This window comes from Wyeomyia smithii, chromosome 2 (genome assembly GCF_029784165.1).
Source record: "Wyeomyia smithii strain HCP4-BCI-WySm-NY-G18 chromosome 2, ASM2978416v1, whole genome shotgun sequence".
NCBI lineage: Eukaryota > Metazoa > Arthropoda > Insecta > Diptera > Culicidae > Wyeomyia > Wyeomyia smithii.
Genome location: NC_073695.1, coordinates 91,685,652 through 91,709,127, shown reverse-complemented (window position 1 = coordinate 91,709,127; position 23,476 = coordinate 91,685,652). Strand labels below are relative to the sequence as shown.

The following is a 23,476-nucleotide window of genomic DNA, read 5'->3' as shown; positions in this document are numbered from 1 at the left end:
TTTTTACGTAAATACTCACGATATCTCAGAACTTCGAACCGATTCTGGCGTTAATATATTGGCTCTGACACAAGTAAAAGAGATTTTCAAGGCTACTCGCACTTACGCGAATTCTCAATTGCAATTGTCAATTGATTGAACAATTGAAATATGTGTGAAAAAAAAAAGCAAAAATATATTCGCAAGCAAAAAATCAAAAAACATCAGCAAAGCCGTCAGGGCCAATTATAATCACAGATTAATATCGCTTTGCATGAATCTCAAATGGAAACGTATGGCAACTCTGTATACCGGCTGCAATTCTCCGCAAATGTCTGTTTGACAGATTTGACATTATTCCTTTAGTAAAATGTTTTGTTGATTTCAATAAGCGGTTTTTATTCTCGTGATGTAATTTTTGATTTCAGGTTTCTTAATAATATTCAGAGGTAACAAACCACGTCTTTCGTTATTTGCGTTCTACAAAGATTGTTATTTTAGATGTGGCCAATTTTTGCTTTCAACCGCTCCCTCTTAAGCACACCATTGTTAAAAACGTTGTACAATGCTTCTCTTAGTACTACGAGTCTATTTCATTTGCTAAGTGGAGCTAGCAATTCCCGATGCTTGCCATTGGCTAATCAGGCATCACAACAAGCGTTACTTGGAAGAACAGGAAATTTCCTGCAACCCACGAATGTGCCGCTACTCAATTTGGCTTGTGGATTTAAAGTAAAAGGGCGTCTGAAAAGGCGATGTAAGGATTGCTATTTCGTATATCGCCATGAACGACTTTATGTGATTTGTAAAACTCACCCGCGACACAAACAGATGTCGATGAAAAAGCACGAGCGAAACACATGGATTTTAACCGATGCTACTCAGAGCCCGGTGCGAGCGTGGTGAAAAGCAAATAATAGACGATGGGCTGCCAATAGGATTATCAATAGTTCAATAGATTTGAGTTTTTGATTCAATATCACGTCCCCTGAATAATTGTATAGCAGTCAAGATGTTAAACAAGTTTTTCCCAATGCGTTGGTGTATTTTTGGATGTAGACCACTTCTTGTAAAAGTATCGGCATTATTGGTCGACAAGGAATAGTGTAAATCTGGTTAAAGAAGGAAAGTAGATTGTCTTGTTCATACGGCCTAATATCGCCTGGTTTGAGAACTTCTACTTTTGCATATCTCCTTATATTATCGTCTTCATTCTTTTTTGTATGTCGTGTTATTTTTTTTTTTTTCAACATTAACATAAAATCATTTGTACCTACAATAGTTTGTTCAGTGTGTGAGAAATATTCTCTAAAATTGGAGAATACTAGAAACAGAGTTCTAAGCACTGTCTAGCACAGAACAATTTACCCGTGTCATCTTCAACTCTCATCTAGTATTTAGTAGTATGCACCTAGCTCATAGTATCTATTCAAAAATATTCAAATAAAACCAAAGTTATCAAGTGACTTTGGGTACTAAAATAAAAAAAAATACATTGAATTCGGTTCTTCCACCACTAGGTGAATTCTTGGTAAGTCATCAAAAATTTCACAAACAACTATTTTCAACGTCAATTTTGTTTAGAATGTAGAAAATGTTATAAACGAAATTGTTTTTGATTTCTTGAACTTTGAAGATATTTTTGTACTTCTGAAATAAGAGTTTTCAGTTAAAAAAAAACAATAATACAAAGATATAAGCTCACAGACCAAAAGACGTCTCTTCGAAGAAAAAATCATGAAAAAAATCGTCCTTGTTTGAAACGTTACACTTATACACCACCATGTGAGCTCACTACCTACTGCCTACTAATTTTCATAACGGTTCATGCCTTTGCTTATAGCGACTGTCTTTGTTAATGAGTGTGCACACTTGCCAAAAAAACGTTTTAACTTATTACTCGCTTGTTCCCGGTGAGCTGGATTATCAAATGGCATAGCGTGTTACTTTAAATATTCATCCAGAATATTGAGAGGTTTCGTTTGTTGGTTTTCAAGAAGAAAATAAATTTAATTTAAATCATAAACTATCGAGTCATTATTTTGTGTTACCAATGTGGTGGCCAAAAATGGTGACGTCTCAACTCTATTGGAGATGAGCTATTGGAATTGTTAAGATTTGTCTGCTCTTGCAATTAGGACTAAGCATTGATTAATTATTGTTTAGCATGTAAGTAGAAGCTCTAGGCTAATGGGGGAAAATTATCAATTAGATTTTAAAAAGCATTGAGTGAAATTTTCCAGTTTTGTAGACAGGAAGAAAAACACCTAAGCTTTTCTTTTTGACTTCATATGGCTTTTTCTTTTGAGGCGATCCACATTCCACGTGAACAGATTTTTAACGATTTTGACCCTCCCCCCTCCTCCTCCGTAGACAACTGCCCATATAAATTCTAAAAACATGACATATGAATTCCTCCCCCTCAAAGCTTTCCATGGAGAATGTGGATGGACCCTTTTCGGAAATGTTTCTGTCGTCATCACAAAACAAACACTTTGTGCATTTTGGAGGTAAAATGGACAGTTATATATGTTGAACAGCACTAGACCCTAGATTGAGCCTTGGGACAAACCCGCTCTGACAGGAAATCTTTCAGTTTTTGAATTTTGGTAGACAATATGCAAAGTTCGAAATAAAAAGTTCAAAATTTCACAATCCAAAGCTTATGCCAACCAATTTTGATGGCTTATTTCAAAAACAGTAACTCCAGTAGAATAATCTTCAGATTTGTTCGCTTGTATCATATTAGTAATTCTAATCAATTGATGTGTTGTAGAATGCTTGATGCGAAGTGCAAACAATTCATCTGTAAAATTTGAATTTTAATTGATGTAAGACATCATCATCCTGTTGAGAATTTCTCTCAAATGGTTCACTAATCGAAAAAAGCAAATTAGTAGATCGATAACTGGAAAGTTCAGCTCGATTCTTATCCGACTTCAAAATTTGAGTATTTTTTGCATTCTCCGTAATTTGGGAAAATATGCTATTGAACTATCAAAAAACTACTAACTACTAAAAAATGTGTTGTGCTCTCAGGGCCTTTCTACATAAGACGAGTTGAGTGGAAAGAAGACTTAAACTAGACTTAGTCACGAACTAGCCACCAGTCCATTCAGCCAAGTAGCTCACTTGACGAAAAATTGACTCGACTCAACCACTTTTATATCAAAATTTGTCGGTCGAGTGAAACGCCTGCTTTACAAATGTTTTTGGCAAACAAATTTGGTATGGTTCCCGATAGGTCCGGTTTTTTGAAGAACGATAGAACAAAAATGAAATTTCCGGCATACGGTAGGTATACATTTTGGCAAATGCGAGTCGACGTGCTTAAGAGATAAAGGAAAAATTGCAAAAAAAACAGCGAGTAGGAAAGGGACTATCTATTTTGGACGAAACTCTATCGGCAAAGGATTAATCCTAGAATCGAGTATATCAGCTTTCATGAGGAGATGAGAATTTTTGACTACTCGCAAAAATATCATTTATTCATTTATTTATTTCTGAATTTAAGTATATTTATCTCATCATTATAATGCATGTTTAGTTTAGACAGTGTGTTGACTTTCCCATATTACTTTAAGAATCGGCATTCACTGTGAAAAACAGCAACATATCACTTATCAATACCTTTTTATTTTCAAATGAATATATTATATAATAGTAGGTATCTAACTCTTTAGTTTAAAATATTACTAGATAGCAGGACAAAATCAAAATCTGTTGAATGTATGGTATCATGCAATTGCATTTGATAATCTGTTTTCTTTGATAACATTGTTGTTACAGTTTGAGGTTGAATGGTGAACGGTGAGCCGATGTTCTGAGCCGACGGGCGATAGTTAAAATTCTACGTTAAATTTAAATCCTATGTTATCTTACACATAAGTTTTTGTGTCGTTTTCAATGAGAACCTTATTATAGAACAAATATTTAAAACTGAATAAAACTGACGCTATGAAGCCAATCCTATATTTGCAACTAACTATAAAAGAACAACGAATGATAAAAAGCATATTTTTATCCAAGGAAAATGAATTAGAACTGTTGACAATCGAGATTATTACCCATGAACATGACATAACATTGACCTGTAGCAAAAATTAATCTGAATCACGATCACTATCCTGATCGGAACTATCAGAACCGCTATCCTTGTCACTGCCTTTCGCTGACCGATCATCAGATTCGTTGTCGCTTTCCTTGTCTGAGCCATGATCAGATCCTTTATCGGATCCACGCTCTGACCCTTTATCTGAGCCACGATCGGAACCTCGATCTGATCCTTTTTCAGATCCACGATCAGATCCTTTGTTCGAACCACGATCAGAACCTTGATCGGATCCACGTTCCGAATCATGGTTAGAACCTTTCACTGAGCCTCGATCAGAGTCCTTATCAGATCCATGTTCGGAGTCCTTATCGGATTCGTTGTCGGAAGCTTTGTCTGAACCTGCTTCTGAATTACGCCGAGAACCTTTATCTGAACCACGATCTGAACTCTGATCCTTCTCCTCGCTTTTATCGACGTTCTTATCTTCTTCCTTCTTATCGTCGTTCTCTTTGTCGGAGTCTTCGTCAGCTTTTGCTGATCCGTTACTTTTGCTTTGTTCCTCGGTCTTTTCTTTCTCGGAGTCACTTTCCTTTTTCTCATTTTTTACATGTTCATCCTCTTTGTCATCATCTTTATCTGAATCACGAGGACTTTCTTTTCCAGAGTCAACATCACGAGGACTGTCTTTACCAATTTCTTTCGGTGTGTTTCTACCGGATTCCCCCCTGTCTGAAGTTTTGTCACTGTCATTTTCCTTATCCTCCTTATCATCGTCGTCGTCGTCATCCTCAACGATACGATTGCGACTACCGGTTGTGATTTTTTCGCGCTCTTTCTCTTTGATTTCGGACTTCAGTTTATGCAGTTTGGTGGTAGCCAGAAATACTATCGGTTTCTTTTTCTTCTCGACAGCATCCTTTGCCGACTTCGACAGTTGGGCAATCTCGAGTAGCTGCGATTTGAGCTTCTTATTTAGTACGTCCACCTTGAATTCGTAGTTCTTTTCCATGTCTTTGTATTTTTTCATCAAATCCTGTTCTAGATATAAATGTTTTCCTTTCCAAGCACTTATCTGATGGGGGAGAAATTGTGACATGCATAATAAAACAATTAGATACATAATACAAAAAAAAAAAAAAAAACGATACAATAAATTAAAATTGTCCTTATAAATGAAATCAAATAACAGATCAAACTAACCTCCTTCTCTTTGTCCAAAATAACCGCATCTTTCTGTTTCAGCTTCCTTTGTAAGGTTGCTATCGTTTCCTTAAGCTGTGTCATTGCAATCACATGATCCGTGCTGTGAGGATCGACATATCCGCTGTTAGCACTTTTGGCAACCTTTTCCGGTATTTCCGGACCCAGCGATTTGATATGATCGGTACGTGGCTTTTTATTAGACGAATGACGTCCGCCATCTTTCCTTCCGCTGTCAGGGCGATCGAGTCCACCGCTGCTTGGACCTCCAGGGGGACCATTGTCGGGTATTTCTAACGGCCCGAGTCCCGCATTAAGATCGCCCAACGGTGGCAATGTGGACATTCCACGATTCGACGAGCTGCTCTTGCTTTTATCTGATGAGCTACGATCTCCTCCGCGATCGCGGCTAGAGTTACTGCTCGATCCCAGCGGTAAAGTGTTGCTTCCACTGCCAGCGCCACCGGGTACTAGCGGAGCCGGCGCCGACATGGAAGTTGGAGCGCCTCCATCTGCGCCTCGTTTCTTCGCCCGTCGGCGATCGCTTTCAGCCTGGCGTGCTTTGGTCAGTGCACGCTTGTAGGAGGCAGTACATAGCCAGCATAACAACTTGCCATCGACCTGAAAGTAGCGAGAGAGAGAGAATCGAATGTCAAAAGGAGGTAGGCATTTTTGCTGCTGCGGTACCGAGCATCATATTGGCGTTTTCTATGTTCAAACGTTGGCCGCACACGTGTTGAAAGAAAGAGGATGAATTTGCTGCTTCAAGTTGTAGGCGCGATTGGAGGTAGATTTATAATATTGACTATTGACATATCGTTTTTACTATCCTCTTCTGCAGTTAGCGTTTTTTAATATATTTGCTTATTGCATTTGAAACTAATGTTGTGGTCATTTTTTTCTAGTTTAATATATTCATGCTCTGTACGTTATGACGTCTGACGAATTACCAAGAGTTAGTTTACTATTTTCGATTTTGAACACTCGTCTTATGTGTTGGAAAATCTTTTAACACTATTGTTAATCTTTTTCAAGAAAAAACTTATTGCAAGTTTGCATAATTGTTATTTTTTACCTTAGATTAATTTTTTTACTCTGGATTTGAAAAAAGTTACTTTCTTGTTGTTATATGTAATCTCGATCCCCTCATGTATTTTTTCATTATCAAGTCATTTTAAATATTATTTCAGGGTACAAAAATGAAAGATTATTATTTCTTTTTGTATGAGTTGTCAGCCTCATATTTCATAGATCGGTTATGACATAGATCGCAGTATTTGTGCTATAGTAAAACATACAAAAAATATTTTGAAAAACCGACTTAGTTTGCAATATTGCTAATATTCCTTAAAAACAGCTCGTTGTGAATTCTGTATTCTTGACCAGCATTTTATATTTCTATTAGAAATGTATTTAAAAAATATTGATTCATATTATATTTAAAAAGTGGTAATTTCAGTAGCGAAACCGATAAAAACACAAGTTTTCACGTATTTCAAGAATCCTGTCTATGTGCAAAAATATTGAGAATTATCTAAAACTTTATTTCCAAATATTAAAAAGCATGGATTTTGCAGTCAACTATTAGCGTGAAGGATAGTTGTGAGGTTGCGATGCTACTAACACTAACAATCTCCTGCAAGTGGCTTACATACGACGACTGGTTAGTTGGAACAAGTATCGCACTTTAAAAGCAACCTAGAGGCCATTTAAATATTCGTTTGCATTTAAGTTCAGATATTCCAAAGTCCGAAAATATTTTAGCCTAATCTATTTAAAATAAGCAAAACAATGTCATTACTTAACATAAACTTGATGTTAACAAGGCAAATGCTTTTGATCTTCATTGAAACCCAAAAAACGAATATAACAATGGCTTGAGATCTCGGAATATGAAAATGAAACAATATATAACATGAAATCATATTTTTAGTAGTACATTGCAGGAAAGATGGCGGCTTCGACTAAGTTGGCTCGAAAAACAAGAGGAAACAACAAGAAAAGCTTATCATTATAAAGTACTAATTTTAAATCTTTGTTAGCGCATGTGGCGAATATAGAGCAGCTGTCAAAAGCCGCCGTTTACCATGTACTAATTTTGCACGTATTTTTTTCAATGCCAGTTAAATTTTCCTATCATTTTGGCCAGCATGTCTATATAAAAAAATCAACAACAGCAACATTGAAAACCGCGCTTCTTTGCGTAATGCTATTGCGTTATGTGTTGCGTAATTGGGTTTTTTGCGTTACGTGATTTATGGATGTCACCTTACGAGTTACTCGGGGTTTCTGTGATCAGAAACTCCATTAGCTAAAATACCCCTTCCACATTACATTTTGGCAACATTTAAATTCATCTTTACTACGAATACCAAAGTGAGTAAATTCTAGTATAGCTAGTTATTAGTATTATATATGTTTTTGAAATATTAACATGGTATCGTGCGTTTCTGCTTCTTTATAAATGTTGTATAGATAAATCTAAGGTGTATAAACAAATATTTTTGCAGATTTTTGGTATTCATGTGATTTTTTGTCTTGAACGTTCACGAAACTGCAAAATACAAGCTACATTTTTTCTTAGTGGCGTTCAACATCGAATTTTTTGAGTACATCGGTTTATAACTAGTCGATTTTTAACTCGAAACTCTGAATAGTGAAAGTATACTGTACACTTCATGCAATACGCTATGACAACACTATTTTAGCCTAGTTTATACTATGTTTAATATGTTTACTCTAGAAATGATGAATAAAAATCAAATTTTGTCAGTTCCATATTACAAATACAAGCAAAAAAGTTTTAGAGATAAAAATAAGTAGTTCGAAATTCTAGCAGTAATCATAAGCAGTTAAACTAAAGTATTTTTAACGAAAGGCCATAAACATAATGTACCTCATTTGAAAGTATTCTGCTTGGATTTTTAACTGAAATGATTACGTGTTTCTTCGTTTCTATTTTGATTCAACAAAAAGTAAAATATTCTTGCTTCAATAGAGTAAAACTCAGCAACGCGTTTTGGTAGGTCTTATGCGTTATATTTACTTGAAAGTTTTTAACCTTTTGGAAACGAAGAAAAGTTTGAAACTGTCTGAATCAGGTTTTACTAAAATTTAAGGTAAATACACACAATTTTAATCTTATCATAAAAATAGGAAATTTCAAACTGATTTTCCAGATTTTTTCACGATCATTGACGATTATGATTGTGATGACAAGAGTTCATAAATATTTATACATAGATTTCCTAAGCAGATAACTATGCTATGTTTTTCATATTATGAACAAACCTATTTGATTTTCACAAAATATGCGATTTTTAATAGTTTCGATTCATCCTAAAATAACAAGCTTTCTTTGTACTGGGCTGGTTATAATATAAAACATTTTACTTTTCGTAGAGTAGCAAACCTACTCAAACACTCTTGAGTGCTGATGGAAACCTGTTATTAGATGGTTTTCAGTGAATTTGTGTTTTTGAATTTAATATAAAGATATTTATTTTTGTGGTAAGAGAGTATAATTCATGTGGATAGGATTTTTTGATAAACGGGCTGAGTTATCATACGTGTAAGCTAAATAGTGAAGGTAGCAAAAATATACCTAACGCGTTATATTTTAATTGATCAATCCTAATCTAATCGAAGCATATGAACAGATAAATAATTTAATGGGAGAAGCTTCTTGTCTAGTTGTACACACAACTTTCTCAACTTTTCATATAACTTAAAATAGATACACATTTTCACAGCAATCGACTTTGCGAGCATAACCAGGCAGGCATTTTTTATAATAACATTTCATTCGCGAGATAAAATGTAAAGTTTGGCATTTTACACAAAATTTCGCAAATGTTTTCGACTGTTTGAATATATAGTTTATACGTGATGCCAACAATGTATCCTATTTCGAGACTGCCAAAGCAACTTATCATGAAACAATGTTTTCAGAATTTTATTTTGGGTAATTAGGTTATTTCTATAATTTTAGTTATACGGCACAATTTTCGATTTGTTCTTGTTTGTTATTAGTTCTTCAAAATCATTACATAGTTTTAAAGAAACTAACTCGAATTCGGAGAGTACTATGTTTGTTGGGTTTGATATGGAGCGCGATCAATTTTATATTTTATTTGTACTACATAAAACGACAGTCATTTGCTGTCCACGTTACTCTCCTTGTCAATAACAGGGTACGACACTGCTACGGCAGGTTTCCTACATCTTTCTAGTGTAAAAACCGGCCGAACAAAACCTTTGCCGAAGTCGTCCCATACCCTAAATAAATAAATAATTTGAAGGGTTGGGACAAAGATCTATTTTAGACGCTATCAATTATTTGGCCGATGTGTAGTTGATTAAATTCGACATTGTTCTGGCACTATATCGCTGACTAAATAAAAACGTACAGATTTGCTGATACGTAAATGTAACATGATTTCACTACGGTTGTTGTTGTTGCTGCTACCAAAACAAAGACACGATAGTTGTAAAATACACGAATGAGACACACAAGAGTGGCCTTGCCTGGAACTATTAGAACTATTGTAATGTGTTCAGCAAAGCTAATACAAATTATAGCTTTTTTCTGCTTTTGCATTTATTTGGCTAAAGGTCATTGTTTTATTCTGAAAAGTATGAATAAATATGAGTATTTATTCAAATTGCAAACGCGATTCTTCGAACAACATCGGTTTAAGCTTATATCTTCTAGCTTGATGCGATTTTTTTTTAATTTGAACAAAAATGCATATTTTGCATTGCGCCAGGTTACGAAAATTAAATCTCTTCGCTAAGTCTGTTTGAAACTTAAAATCAGCCTATCTTGCTAATTATAACTCATATTTGTCAAAAAAAAAGCTAATGGGACTGATATACGGGCAGTATCGGTATATAGTTCTTTATAGAAGTTAATATATCTCTACTTATATTACATAATTCACTGTAAAACCCATTTACTGTTTCATTGCTTGCATAATTGCTTGGTTCAGGTTAGTGTTTTTTTTTAAATTACTTATTTGTTATTTCAGATGATTGATCAATTCGGACGTAATGTTGATTAAGTTCTGCCAAATTTGGTTAACCACTAATTTTTTTTTATGGTAAAATAACAAAATATGTCACAGCACTCGTTCTCTTTTTCTTAATCGCTTATTCTTGATGTATTATAATAAAACTCTACCCCTCATAGTCATTCGATTTTATTCTTAACTCTAAGACTGCCTCCAATCTCGCCTAGTGTGGTGTTGATTTCGTTTTTGTTTTCGGATAAGATTATAACACCAATTTAGCGGTTGAGCAAACTCGTTCCTCTTTCTTTCATTGAGTGCCGCCATTGTGCTCAGTGTCAGAAGGCCTCACAGGGACGGCCTTTTCAAGGGCCGAGGGCTTGATAATGGCAGTTGAAGTTGGTCATCACTGCAAGTTGGCGTAACGTTCTAACCTTATAGTCAGGCCTATTAAAGGCACATCGCTGTTTGCACTGATCGCAAGATACCGCCGGTCCGTATTTTAACTCGGAGTTTGTACACCTAGTCGGGGGAATGGTACAAATATGTTTGCGTCATAATCAAACGTACTTTTTTGGACTTACCAGCAGTAATTTTTTTCTGCTGATACTGTTGATAGGTTTTTGCTGATCAAGGTGACAATGGAAAAGGGAAGGACAAAACTGTCTTCAAAATTATGCAATCTAACGCGAACATTGTTTTTATTCAAAAATCAAATAGTTTATGGTGCATAGAGGTGAAGTTCAGTTGATTAGTTACATTCCATAATTTCACAAAACAGTTTTTGGCCCAAGGGGAGTTACGAGGGAGACGGAATTTAACAGACGGTAAAAATGAAAAAAACAAACCTTTGGCACTTGGAGCCGATGAACGCTGCGATAATGTTGCAAAGTTCGCAGGCGGACGGTTTACCATATTGTTTGACGTTCTGTTCGCATTTTTTACAAACTGCTGCTGTGCTTCCCTTGCTGGTTTGCTCAAACTCAGTGCGGCAATATGTGCATTTTACTATGGCAGATGATCCACGGCAATCCTGGAAAAGAAAAAGATTTTAAACAATTAGTACTTCTTCAGTAATTTTATAATTTTGTTTTCGATTCATATTTTTCAAAGAAAGCACACATAATAATATAATTATCAGCTTTAGTGCCCTTGTTTGTATATTAGTTTATTCTGCAGTATATTATTCAGAGCTAGTAGCGACTGAGTGACTCGAAAATAGGAACCAAGAAGAGCCCATAAAGATAATTTATGAAGAAGAAATTTTGACTAAGAAACGAGAAAAATTTATTGATTTGGTAAAAAGGTTCGTAAATTTCAGGATATAAAAAGTTTCTAATGAAAAGGAAATGAAAAAGCTGAAAATAACTTATGCTTACTAGTAAACTAACGTATGCTTTAGTTAACATACATATAACATATGCTTTAGTTAACGAAATTTTTAACCCGAGTAGTAGAGAAAAGAATAAAATTGTCATTTTTCGTTGGTTGGACAATCTGCAAAATGCAGTGTTTAAATAGTTAGGTGATTTAACACCCTGCAAATGGTCCCATTTAGTGGTTCCTGTATGGCAAGTGCAAAGAACATTAACGAAATGGGAGAAACAGTCACGGAACGGAAGAAACAGTCAGAAACAGTGCAGGGCACGCTAAATAAGAAGATTGATCGTCTGCTGCCTCCACACATCATTGACGAAATTATCAATTCGGCTCTCGGGGAGTGATTGACCCAAGGGAATTTAGTGCACCGCGTGTGAAAAGTGTGAAATTAATTAATTTTATAGCAAAATGAAGATTTCAATGCGAAGCCTTCTCGACTCGCCGAATTGTCTTTTTTTCTCGTTACCTTGGCGTTATTTGTTCACGCCAGAAAGAGAGAGAGAGAGAGAGAGAGAGAGAGAAAGAGAGAAGGAGAACGTACGCGGGAATCAAAGCAAAGGTTTCAAAAGATGGTACATGGAAGCATAACGAGTTCTGGGTGAGAAACTTATACAAACTTCAATAGAAAATTATGTACCACTTTTATTCTATGGGAAATATAATGACAAGCAGAAAACGTTGAAAGCAAAAGTGGCACATGTCCAGTCTGAGTATGAAGGATGCATTAGAGCTCGCTAGTCTTAGGACATAGAACATTCATGTCTTCAGCAGAGTTGTCTAAGTGATTGAGTACTATAGAATGATCTTTTTGTTAAGGAACTTCGTGGCAGCTAGTGTATGTGTATTTGGTAACAGAAGAAATTTTACATAATCTAGATCGACTGGGGTCAATTCAAAGGGAAACACCCTGTTATCTTCAGGATTGGTATTTGGCCGATAATAACTACACGATGGACTCAGGTTCAACTTTTGGTATACTACCGGTTGCCCTCCAGATGTTCGAGTCTTCACACATTCTATGAACTAGGTTGTCCGGAGTAGTGTCTGGCCCGCTCATAACCATCATGTCGCTCCGCGCACGCGCAAAACGAGGACATACGAAGAAGACATGCTCAGCAGTCTCTTCCTGTCCAGCAGGCAGATAGGCCTGTATGCCGATGGGTCCCCTGGCGGTTTCCCAGCTTTCGGCAGTAAGACCAAACTCTGCCGCTTCCACCTGTCCGGGAAGAGGCAGTCATCCAGGCACCTCTGCATGACTGCCCGAAACAGTCCGGGGGCCGTTTTAATCGCCAGCCTGATTGCCAGGTTGGGGATTCCATCCGGTCCCGGTGCCTTGCTCACCTTTAGGGAGTTGGCGATCACGATGAGTTCCTTGTTCGTAACCCTTACCTCTCCCTCGATCTCGACACGGCTGTCGTCGCTCACGGATTGGATGTTCGGCAGGTTGGCCGACCATCCCTGGTCTGTGTCTGAGATACTGGAACGTCGGACGTGAGACTCGACTGCCGGAGGCCAAGGACTAGGCTCGTGGCGTAGAAAGAGTCCCCCGATGATACGCTCCAGCATCGCTGGTGATCGCTCTGCGGGCGCCAGCGCGCCTTTGGTCTTGGCCATTACGATCCTATAGGCGTTACCCCACGGGTTCGTATTGGCACTCGCGCACAATCTATCGAAGCAGGCCCTCTTGCTTAGCGCCGATCTTGCAGAACCGAATGCTGCGCGGCGCTCAATCCTCTGTTCGTCTGTTCGCGCACGCTGCATCCTCCGTCTTGCACGGAGGCACGCACTGCGGAGGTCCGCTATCGCATCGGTCCACCAGTAAGCCGGTGGCTTCCCATTTCTTGGTTGGCGGGTCCTAGGCATGGTGGCGTCGCACGCCCGCGATAGTACGGCAACTAATTGGTCAGCAGTCGGGCGGAGCCAACTGCCTCCATTGCACTCTCTTTCCATTGCTTCTTCGAATACCTCGGCATCGAAATGCGATGTCTTCCAGCCGCGGACGGTGTGAGTGTTGGTTCTACTCGTCACTCGCCTCCTCGCGTTGTTTCCTACACTATAGCAAACCGACTGGTGGTCGCTATTGGTGTAGCCATCGTCTACCCTCCAGTTCGTGATCAGTCCTGGGCTGGAGAACGTCACATCGATGATCGACTCCGCACCATTTCTGCTAAATGTACATTTGGTCCCAACGTTGGCCAGATCTAAGTTGAGCTTTGCCAAAGCCTCCAACAGGATCTGACCTCTCTGGTTCGTAGTGCGACTTCCCCACTCAACAGCCCAAGCGTTGAAATCGCCCGCCACCACCAACGGCGTTAGGCCCGTTAGCACCATGGATAGCTGGTCGATCATCTGAGTGAACCTTTCGGTGGACCAACGTGGCGGAGCATAGACACTGCAGTAGAACACTCCGTTCACCTTGGCAACCGCGTACCCTTCGTTTGAGGTGGAAACAACCTCCTGAACCGGGAATCTCCTTGGCGTCCATACGGCCGCCATACTGGACTTATCCGTAACCCAGTTACCGTTTCCGGGAGGAATGCGGTAGAAGTCCGATAGGATGGCGATGTCCGATAGCGACTCAGTGACTGCTTGGTATAGTAGCTGCTGAGCCGCATAGCAGTGGTTCAGGTTCAGTTGCGTTACTCTTATGCCCGTGGTTTCGCAGCCGGCTTACCAGTTGGGCACCTGGGGCCTCCCATAAAGTGTTTGGCGTCCCGTTTTCCGGAACACACCATGCACTTGGGAGACTCCCTGCAATCCTTTGCTTTATGGCCTGCACCACCGCAACGTCTGCATAACTGGCTCCTATCGGGCCCCTTGCAGGTCCAGGACTTATGTCCTCCCTCGAAGCACCGGAAGCAAACGTCCGGTTGTTGGATTATGCCCAGAGGGCATACTGACCAGCCAACCTTTAGCTTGCCTTCCTTTAGTGCCAGATTTGCATCTGCCGATGCTAACCGGAAGGTGGCCACCTGGGTCCCTGCTGGACCCTTTCGGAGGCGGATTGACGCAGTGACCACCTCCACCCCACACTTCTCTTTGAGGGCTTGTGCAACGTCGCACCCCTCGGTGATTTCATCCAGGTTTTTAAGCTGGAGAGTCACCTCCGAGGTGAGTGCCCGAATCTGCACCTCCTTGCCAAGCACCTGCTCGGCTACCGCCTTGTAGGAAGCGCCCTTGTTCTTCGCATCTTTTCGGAGCTCAAGAATCATTTCGCCAGTGCGAGATCGACGGATGGTCCGCACATCCGCCCCTAAATCCATGAGCTGAGTTTCACTCCTCATTTTCTTCAAGACTTCTGCGTACTTGGACCCGTCAGTCTTGAGTATGAGGGCGTCCCCCCTGCTCCTCGCCTTTTTGATATTTGGTGAACGTTTTGCCGCCGCTTCATCCTGGCGCTTTTTACCCTCCTTGCGCCCTTTTCCTACTACGGTAACCCATGGATTTCCCGCAGTCGCCGCTCCGGTCGATGTTCCGGCCTTTGAGCCTGTTGGTGTGCTAGATCGTGAGGCTAGCTCCACCAACCGCTTCATCACATTATCGGGGGCCGCTTCCCCCGGGGACTGCCTCGTTCGCTTACCAACCTGCCCCGTAGAGCAGATCGCGGCGAATGAGGGCATGAGGGCATCAGTCTGAACCTGCTTGGATTCAGTTGCCCTCCTGGTCCTCGCCCCCTTTTCGGAGGCTTCAACCCGAGCCACAAGTTCGGCGTGGTCCTTTTGAGCTTCGTCGATGGTAGCCCGAAGCAGGAGGAGGCCCTGCTTCAGATCCCTGGACATATTGCTCCTATTCGCCGTGAACTCGATGATAGCATCGAGCTGTTCGGAAAGCGCTGCCACCCTAGGCCGCTTGTCCCTGCTCTTTTCGATGGCCTTGACTAGCAAGGGACCATCGGCCGTTCTATCCGGTGTGCAAACTGGCGTTTCACTGCATCCATCTCCGCCTTTTTCTGCGGAGACCGCTGGATGCCACCTCTCGCGAAGGGATTTGGTAGTCTCTCCACACTCGTCCCTTTTGTTTTTTGATTTAACATTTGGATTTAAATGGGTCCCCCTTCCAGCCGCTATCCTTGTCCATGGTGAAGTAGTCGCCTATGTGGTCCCATAGTGGGCTATGCCGAAGCAGTGAGGTCATGGCTAGGGTAAGCAATCATAGCGCCTTATGAGCAACTATGACTCCACCGACCGGCGCAAGTCAGGAACAACCATCTGATCCTACTCCGAACGTGTGGGGAGCAGAGAGAGGTGTGCAATACGATGAGAGCCGAATTAGTTGAAAATTTAATAACCCTGACAGTGGCCCATTTTGAGTGAAAAAATATCGGTATCCACCGTATACCGTATCCTGGCTTCCATGACAGTACTCCGGATAGTAGGCCGTGGTTCTCCAACGATTATAGGAACGGCTTAAGCAGTGGCGCCTATTTTAATCAGTCGAAATAAACGGGCCTCAATCTCCTGATTTTTTTCAATATCGACAATATCATTGATGAGAACGAAAACTCTCATCAACAAGCTGTCTTACGAATACATAAAATACAGTTCAACCCAGAAAAATCTTTGAAAAACCATCAAATGAAAAAAATTGCCGCTATTCAGGTGCTGAAGAAAATCCCCTGCAAAACAGGTGCAAACTGCTTAGAAGGTTCGGGGTGATTGGAATAGTGTCCCTCGATAGGAAATTTTGATTATTGTTGAAGTTTGCTAAATCGGTTCTAGAATCTGAAAACAAGTGCTGACAGAAAAAAGATGGGGAACAAATTGATATACTTATAATATTCAAAGAACAGGGAATAGTATGGGAAAAGAAAACTAGATCCCCAGAGTACACTGACGATCAAATATAAACCGTGAGATCCCATTGCAGTTGGATGACTCGGAAGTACAGCGGAAAATCTTTCAAACTGGATGATGACACCTACTTTCCTCTAATTAAGTCTCAAATGACTGAAAACGACCGATTCTACACTAAAGTTAAATCCACTACTCCTCCAAAAATGATGTGCAAGTTTGAATTGAAGGCTATGTTGTATGATATTGCTGTCGCAATATCCGATAAAGAAATTTCGAAGTCGTGGTTCAAACCAACCGGTTTGGCCATTGATCAGGAAGTACCAGAAAGAGTGTTTGCAAAAATACTAATCCCATTCATTCGGAAACATCAGTTGGATAGAGAATACGTGTTTTGGTCGGACAAGGCATCATCGCACTGTGTCAAGAAAACACTAATGTTTCTGGAGAGCCCGCATGTGCCACAGGACCAAAACCCGATTAATCTGCTGCAGTGTTGTCCTATGGAAAAATGTTCCGGTTTATTGAGCTCAATGATGTACAACAATAATTTGAAGGCCGAGAAAACATGTAAACCCATCAACAGGAAAATCGATATGGCTTCCGTCCAACGGTCATGTTCCAATGTCATGACTAAGCTGCACCGCACGGATTCCGGATCGCATGTTAGGGTTCACTATCCGCATTTTGAAGCCTTGCGTTGATCCTTCATAAGAAATAAATCAGTTTGAAGAAAATTTCTCTGTAGTTTTTTTCTGGACCCATTTTTTCATTTTAATTTTTAGTTTTGGACTAACCGCTTAGAGAGAATACAGAGATATTCTATTCGTATAATTTGCTGTCAACCCTTCATATGGAGAAATTTTGATGCTCGACCGCCCTAAGAGGAACTGTGCGTACTGTTAGGTTTAGCACCTCTTGAACAACGTTGCAAGGATATCTCAGCAAACACCGACCATAGGATATTATTGGGTGTTCTTGACTGGCCTGCTGTATTGTCACTTCTTCAATTACACTGTCCTCTTCCACCACAAGGGAACAACTAGCTGCTGTGGGCTAGGTCACATCGCACCAATTACAGAGTGCATGAATCAATTCGTCAGCAAGCGTTAGAATACAATCGAAGTGAGAATAGTTTAGCTTTTTAAATTTATTTGGCAATTTAAAAAGGGTTTTTATTGTTATAATTCACTATTCTAGTTTTATTTTTTGATAGTTTTTTACTCAAAGATACTGGATTTTGATGCCACTTTGAGTGAAGATTAAACGTTTACTCAATGCGGCTTTTCCCAGTCCAAATACCAAACATCACTTGGACATGTAGTCGGATGACAAAAATTAATAGATAGTAACAATAATAAATATCAGGAATGCGGTTAAGAGGTATTTTTCGACGCAATTAGATATCGTTGAAGCAAGAGCGCCTAAAACTTATTTTCAAAGAGCACATTGAAAGTATACAAGCCAAGTGCATCAAATATACGAGATGTCTATATCCTCTCATTACCAGGAATTCTAAACATTGTTTAAAGAACAAACTTTTGATTCACAAACAAATTTTTAGACCAGCAATGCCTTATGCTGTACCGATCTGGTCAAGTTGCTGTTCAACAAGGAAGAAAACGCTCCAAAGGATTCAGAATAAAATTCTGAAAATGATTTTGAAGCGTCCTCCTTGGTTTGGTACACTCGAATTACATAGACTTACTGGTGTTGAACCATTAGAAGCTAAGTCAAATAAAATTATTAACAACTAGCTGACCCGGCAAACTTCGTCCCGCCTATTTAAGTGTTTGATTTATTAGTTTTAAACATTTTAAATTCATTGATTCCTTGCGATTCGATTATATCGTTTAAAAATGATTGGTTTTATCGGAATGACAACATCCTCGACTTTTGGTTTTTGTACATGACCTCTATTCCGGATATATATTGGGTGCATTTCAGTTATTTTCGTTGTTTTCCTGAAACTGAAAGTGGTCATCTCCTAATTCAATATGGTGTCCAGGGTCAATGCTTGGCTTCTCTACATAATTTCGATTACGGACATATCCATATGTAGTAGTATTCGGTTATTTTCAGCTGTTTCCCAGAAGTTGCTATTTTTTCTATCAATCAAAATCAATTTATAGCTCCTTGCATCATTATGGATCCGGTGATACTCATATTGGGTGGTATTTGGTCACTTTAGGCTGTTTTCCGGATACCGGAAGTCGCCATCTTACAATTCAAAATGTTGTCTGAGGTCGATTTGTGGCTTCAGTGCATCATAGCAATTCCGGAAATACCTATATTGGGTGATATTTGGTGATTTGCCGCTGTTTTTCGGAAACCGGAAGTCGCCATCTTGGATTTTAAATTGGCATTTGGGAGCAATTTCCGGCCTCCGTGCGTCAATCTGGTTGAAGAAACATTCATATTGGGTGGTATTTGGTCAATTTCGGCTGTTTTCCAGACACCGGAAGTCGCCATCTTACAATTCAAAATGTTGTTTGAGGTCAATTTGTGATTTCAGTGTATCATAACAATCCCGAAAATACCCATATTGGGTGGTATTTGGTCATATGCCGCTGTTTCTCAGAAACCGGAAGTCACCATCTTGGATTTCAAAATGGCCATAGGAGATAATTTTTGGCCTCTGAGCGTCAATCTGGTTGAAGAAACACTCATATTGGGTGGTATTTGGTCGTTTTCGGCTGTTGGGTGGTATTTGGTCATATGCCGCTGTTTCTCAGAAACCGGAAGTCACCATCTTGGATTTCAAAATGGCATTAGGAGACAATTTCTGGCCTCTGAGCGTCAATCTGGTTGAAGAAATAGTCATATTGGGTTGTATTTGGTCATTTTCGGTTGTTTTCCAGACACCGGAAGTCGCCAACTTACAATTCAAAATTTTGTCTAAGGTCGATTTGTGGCTTCAGTGCATCATAGCAATCCCGGAAAAACCCATATTGGGTGGTATTTAGTCATTTGCCGCTATTTTTCAGAAACCGGAAGTCGCCATCTTGGATTTTAAAACGGCATTAGGAGACAATTTTTGGCCTCTGAGCGTCAATCTGGTTGAAGAAACACTCATATTGGGTGTTATTTGGTCATTTTCGGCTGTTTTCCAGACACCTGAAGTCGCCAACTACAATTCGAAATGTTGTCTGAGGTCGATTTGTGGCTTCAGTGCGTCATAACAATTCCGAAAATACCCATGTTGGGTCATTTGCCGCTATTGTTCAGAAACGGGAATCGCCATCTTGGATTTCGAAGTGGTACTTGGAGACATGCCAGAAGAAGGAATGGTGTCGAAACATTATTGACATGTTTGTTACACCTAAAAACATTCAGCTGCCAAATTTGGTTATATTAGCTCGATTGGTTCTCGAGCTGTGCGTGAATGAGTTTCATTTGTATGGGACCCTTCCTTATTGAAGAGAGAGAGAGTTGTCAAACCATTATGGATATATTTGTTACCCCTAAAAACAATCACCTGCCAAATTGGGTTCCATTTAGTTGGTTAGTTCTCGAGATAAGCAGAAACTTGTGTTTCATTTGTTATGAACCCCTCCCTCACAAAAGAGGGAGGGGAATCGAACCACTATGGACATACTTGTTACTTCTAAAAACATTCACATACCAAATTTGGTTGTATTTGGTTGATTGGTTCTCGAGATGTGCAGAAACTTGTGTTTCATTTGTATGGGACCCCTCCCTTCCAGAAGAGGGAAGGGTGTCTAATCAACATGGACATATTTGCTACTCCTAAAAACATCCACATGCTAAATTTGGTTCTATTTACTTGGTTAGTTATCGAGATGTGCAGAAATTTGTGTTTCATTTGTATGGGACCCCGCCCTTCCAGAAGAGGGAAGGGTGTCTAACCAACATGGACATATTTGTTACTCCTGAAAACATCCACATGCCAAATTTGGTTCCATTTGCTTGGTTAGTTTTCGAGATGTGCAGGAATTTGTGTTTCATTTGTATGGAACCCCTCCCTTGCAGAAGAGGGAGGGGTCTCGAACTATCTTAGTCACCTTTCCCGGCCCCTAAAACCCCTATATACAAAATTTCACGCCGATCGGTTCGGTAGTTTCCAAGCCTATATGAATCAGACAGACAGAGCTGCATTTTTAAATGTTTAGATTTTCGACAAAAATCGTTGCAATCCTCAATTGCTACGATAAGCTCTCTTCATAGCCAATAAGTTAGTAATTAAGTTAGTTATAAGTTTACTTCCCCTATTCTGACAAGCAGGTTTAAATCCCTACGAACGATAGGTCCTAATTGCGAAAGCATACAAATCCTAACAATTAAAATTACAAATTTTTAACAGTGTTGAGAAGTCACCATTTGTGATTAGACACACATACTCATTACTTACTAATATTTATCATAAATACTTAAACTACTAACAAACCCCCCCCTTAAAATAATAAAAAAAAAGCAAGAGCGCCTCAAATACAAAGCAAAAGTGCTGAATTTCATGTTCCGTTTCACTAAAGCGCAAGCGTATATTAATAATTTGTTGGTTTTCTTTTAATAATAAAGAGCAGTATACTGCTGCTATTCGCATAATAGTCCTATGTAAAAGTTGCGAGTCCTGTGTAAATTTTGCGAAGATGAGTCCATTTTGGCATGTTTTTCAAGAATAACCATTAAAAAAGTGAGGTTTGATTCCCACAACCTCGATTTTAATGGCTTCTCTTGTAGAGCATGCCAAAATAGACCCATTTCCGCAAAAAACAAGAAAATCGTTAAAAATCTGTCCACGTGGTATGTGGATGGCCCCTAAGGATATGCTAAACTCAAAATTCAAATTGCTGTTATTTTATTGTCCTTTTAAAATGATAAAGTTTTTGTGACAATCTGATTACTCGCGGTTAATACAATTAACATACGTTGAGTGTTACTTTGTAATAACTAACTTCATTGATATTGATAAATATCTGTCATGGGCTTGTTATTGATGCCATGATCGTTCAAAAAAAAACTAATTGTTGTTGCTGAAACGGTTGATACAGTTTAAGATAATAAACAGAGAAAAATATTTCCTACAGGATTATATACCCCTTGCAGAAGAAGTAGCCGCACAAAAAACGCGTTGTTTTCGACTAACGATAAATTTATAAAATTAGGCGACTGCATTCAAAACACCGAGTACTCTATTTGGGGTCAAGTAAAAATATTAAATATTCATCAGCACGCTAACAGTTGGGGCAAATAAGCTTTGATAGTCAAAAGATATTAAAACAAGTGAGGACACTAACGTTGACAGTAAAAAAACTGCATAATTTTTTGAGCATAGGCATTAAAGAATGTACATGGGCTTGTTTCTCGAAAATAGCTGAACTGATTATTTGCTCGCTTTAGGCCGCTTTGAGGCACGTGTTCCCAAAGTCTGATTGAGCTGGAATTTTTGACGAAATTTGTTTGGAGGCTTTTTTCGAGAAGACGAAACATTTGAGCACTACTAGCGAAATTCTAAGTCGATTTTCATTGTCACCCTAGTGGTGAGTCACCAATACTGATTTTTCAACCAACTGAGCATGACTTTGATTTTTACATTCGGCGTTGTAGAATTTGAGTTCATCGAATCCATGAAATCATGACCAAGAAGGTTTATTTGGACATTTCCAAGCGAAAACAACCAGCGCGCGTCTGCACAAAATCTTAAATTGGGGCGCAATCATAGGTTCCAGCAAGACGGAGATCCAAAGCACGTCTTAAACTTGGTTTCATAGTGGTTTACAATAGCGTATCAAGGTTATTAAGTGGTCTGCACAATCTCCCGATCTTAATCCGGCAATTGCGGCAGCTAATCTCAACTGAATGGGACAAAATCACCCAGGAAACAACTGCTAAGCTAGTTTCGTAGATGCCACGACGATACCAGGCAGTTATTGAAGTCAAAAGTGGTCACACAAAGTACTACAGGACGGCGACTCAATTTTCAAAAATTATTTAAGTTACGGCTATCATAGGTTTTTGATTTAACAAAACTAAAAAGAAACAGACTTAAACTGGTTCCTGTTAAAATTCCCACCAGTAATTAAAACTGTTTAGTTTCGCTTTTGCTAACTTGAATCTTGAACAAAAATATTTTTTTGTTGAGAAACACGTCCAGTTTGACAAAATTGAAAATAAAAATTACACTGGACGACTTGACTGTAAAAATTGGGAAATTAGAAATTAACAATTTCGCAATCAAACCTTTATGCTAAACACTGTCGAATGCTTTTCTATGTATTGAAGAGCAGTTCCACTTGAATAATCGTCAGATTTATTAGCTCGTATTATCATAAATTGACCGACAACTTGAAACCTCAGCTTGTTTCCTATCCGGCTTTAAAATTTGAGTATTATTGGCATTTTTCCATAATTGGGTTGTTTAGCTAACGTGATTTTTTAAAAATGATCATCGTTTTTCTTCGATTTTTAAATGAAAAATGAAAAACTGCTCGAAAGGTCTTAAATGACAGTTCTCCCATATACCGTACATGGGTGAAATGTCATTTAAGATTTTTCGAGCAGTTTTTTTATTCTTCATTTAAAAATCGTAGGAAAACGATAAACATTTTTTGAAAATCACGTTTTGCTCAGAAAACGCGGCTTTTTCAAGTGATATATAAAAACTGGTATAGCTTTAGGACCCAATTGTGAACGTGATGGTGATGAAGTAGCCAAAGAACAAATTTCGTCTAAGCACTTGTATTTACAAAAAAATACGTAGTAATAAGCATAAAATGCGCGCACTACTTGATGACTCGTTAGTGCCTATTTGAATACTTTTCAAAAAATTTTAAGTCACTATTGATATTTTGGTCACCAAAATCACTAGGGGAAAGTAGGTAAAGACGGACACCCTAATGTTTAACCTTAATAACTACTCAGGTTTTACTATTTAGATCGCAGTAATCATACCAATTGAAACTTAAGATCATTTGTTGTCATATATTTTTTTTTGGTATTAGTGAACTTTCTGCACGTTTTATGTGTTTTGGGTCTTCAAAAATATGATTACAAGTTGCTGTTTTTTTTTTGAAATGGTTAGGAAAAACGGACACCAGGGGTGG

At 39.0% G+C, this 23,476-nt stretch overlaps 1 protein-coding gene across 1 annotated transcript in view; it reads right to left on the bottom strand.

Annotated features, from left to right (window-relative positions):
• Positions 1-3,458: 3,458 nt before the first annotated feature.
• LOC129719853 (protein starmaker) overlaps positions 3,459-23,476 on the bottom strand; it is a 30,792-nt gene continuing 10,774 nt past the window's right edge. The window contains exons 2-5 of the mRNA XM_055671268.1: positions 11,091-11,275; positions 10,677-10,764; positions 5,234-5,854; positions 3,459-5,105 (exon numbers count right to left, since the gene is read on the bottom strand). Of these exons, the coding sequence (XP_055527243.1) occupies positions 4,083-5,105; positions 5,234-5,854; positions 10,677-10,764; positions 11,091-11,275 (1,917 nt within the window). The 3' untranslated portion in view covers positions 3,459-4,082. The remainder of the gene's footprint in view (positions 5,106-5,233; positions 5,855-10,676; positions 10,765-11,090; positions 11,276-23,476) is intronic.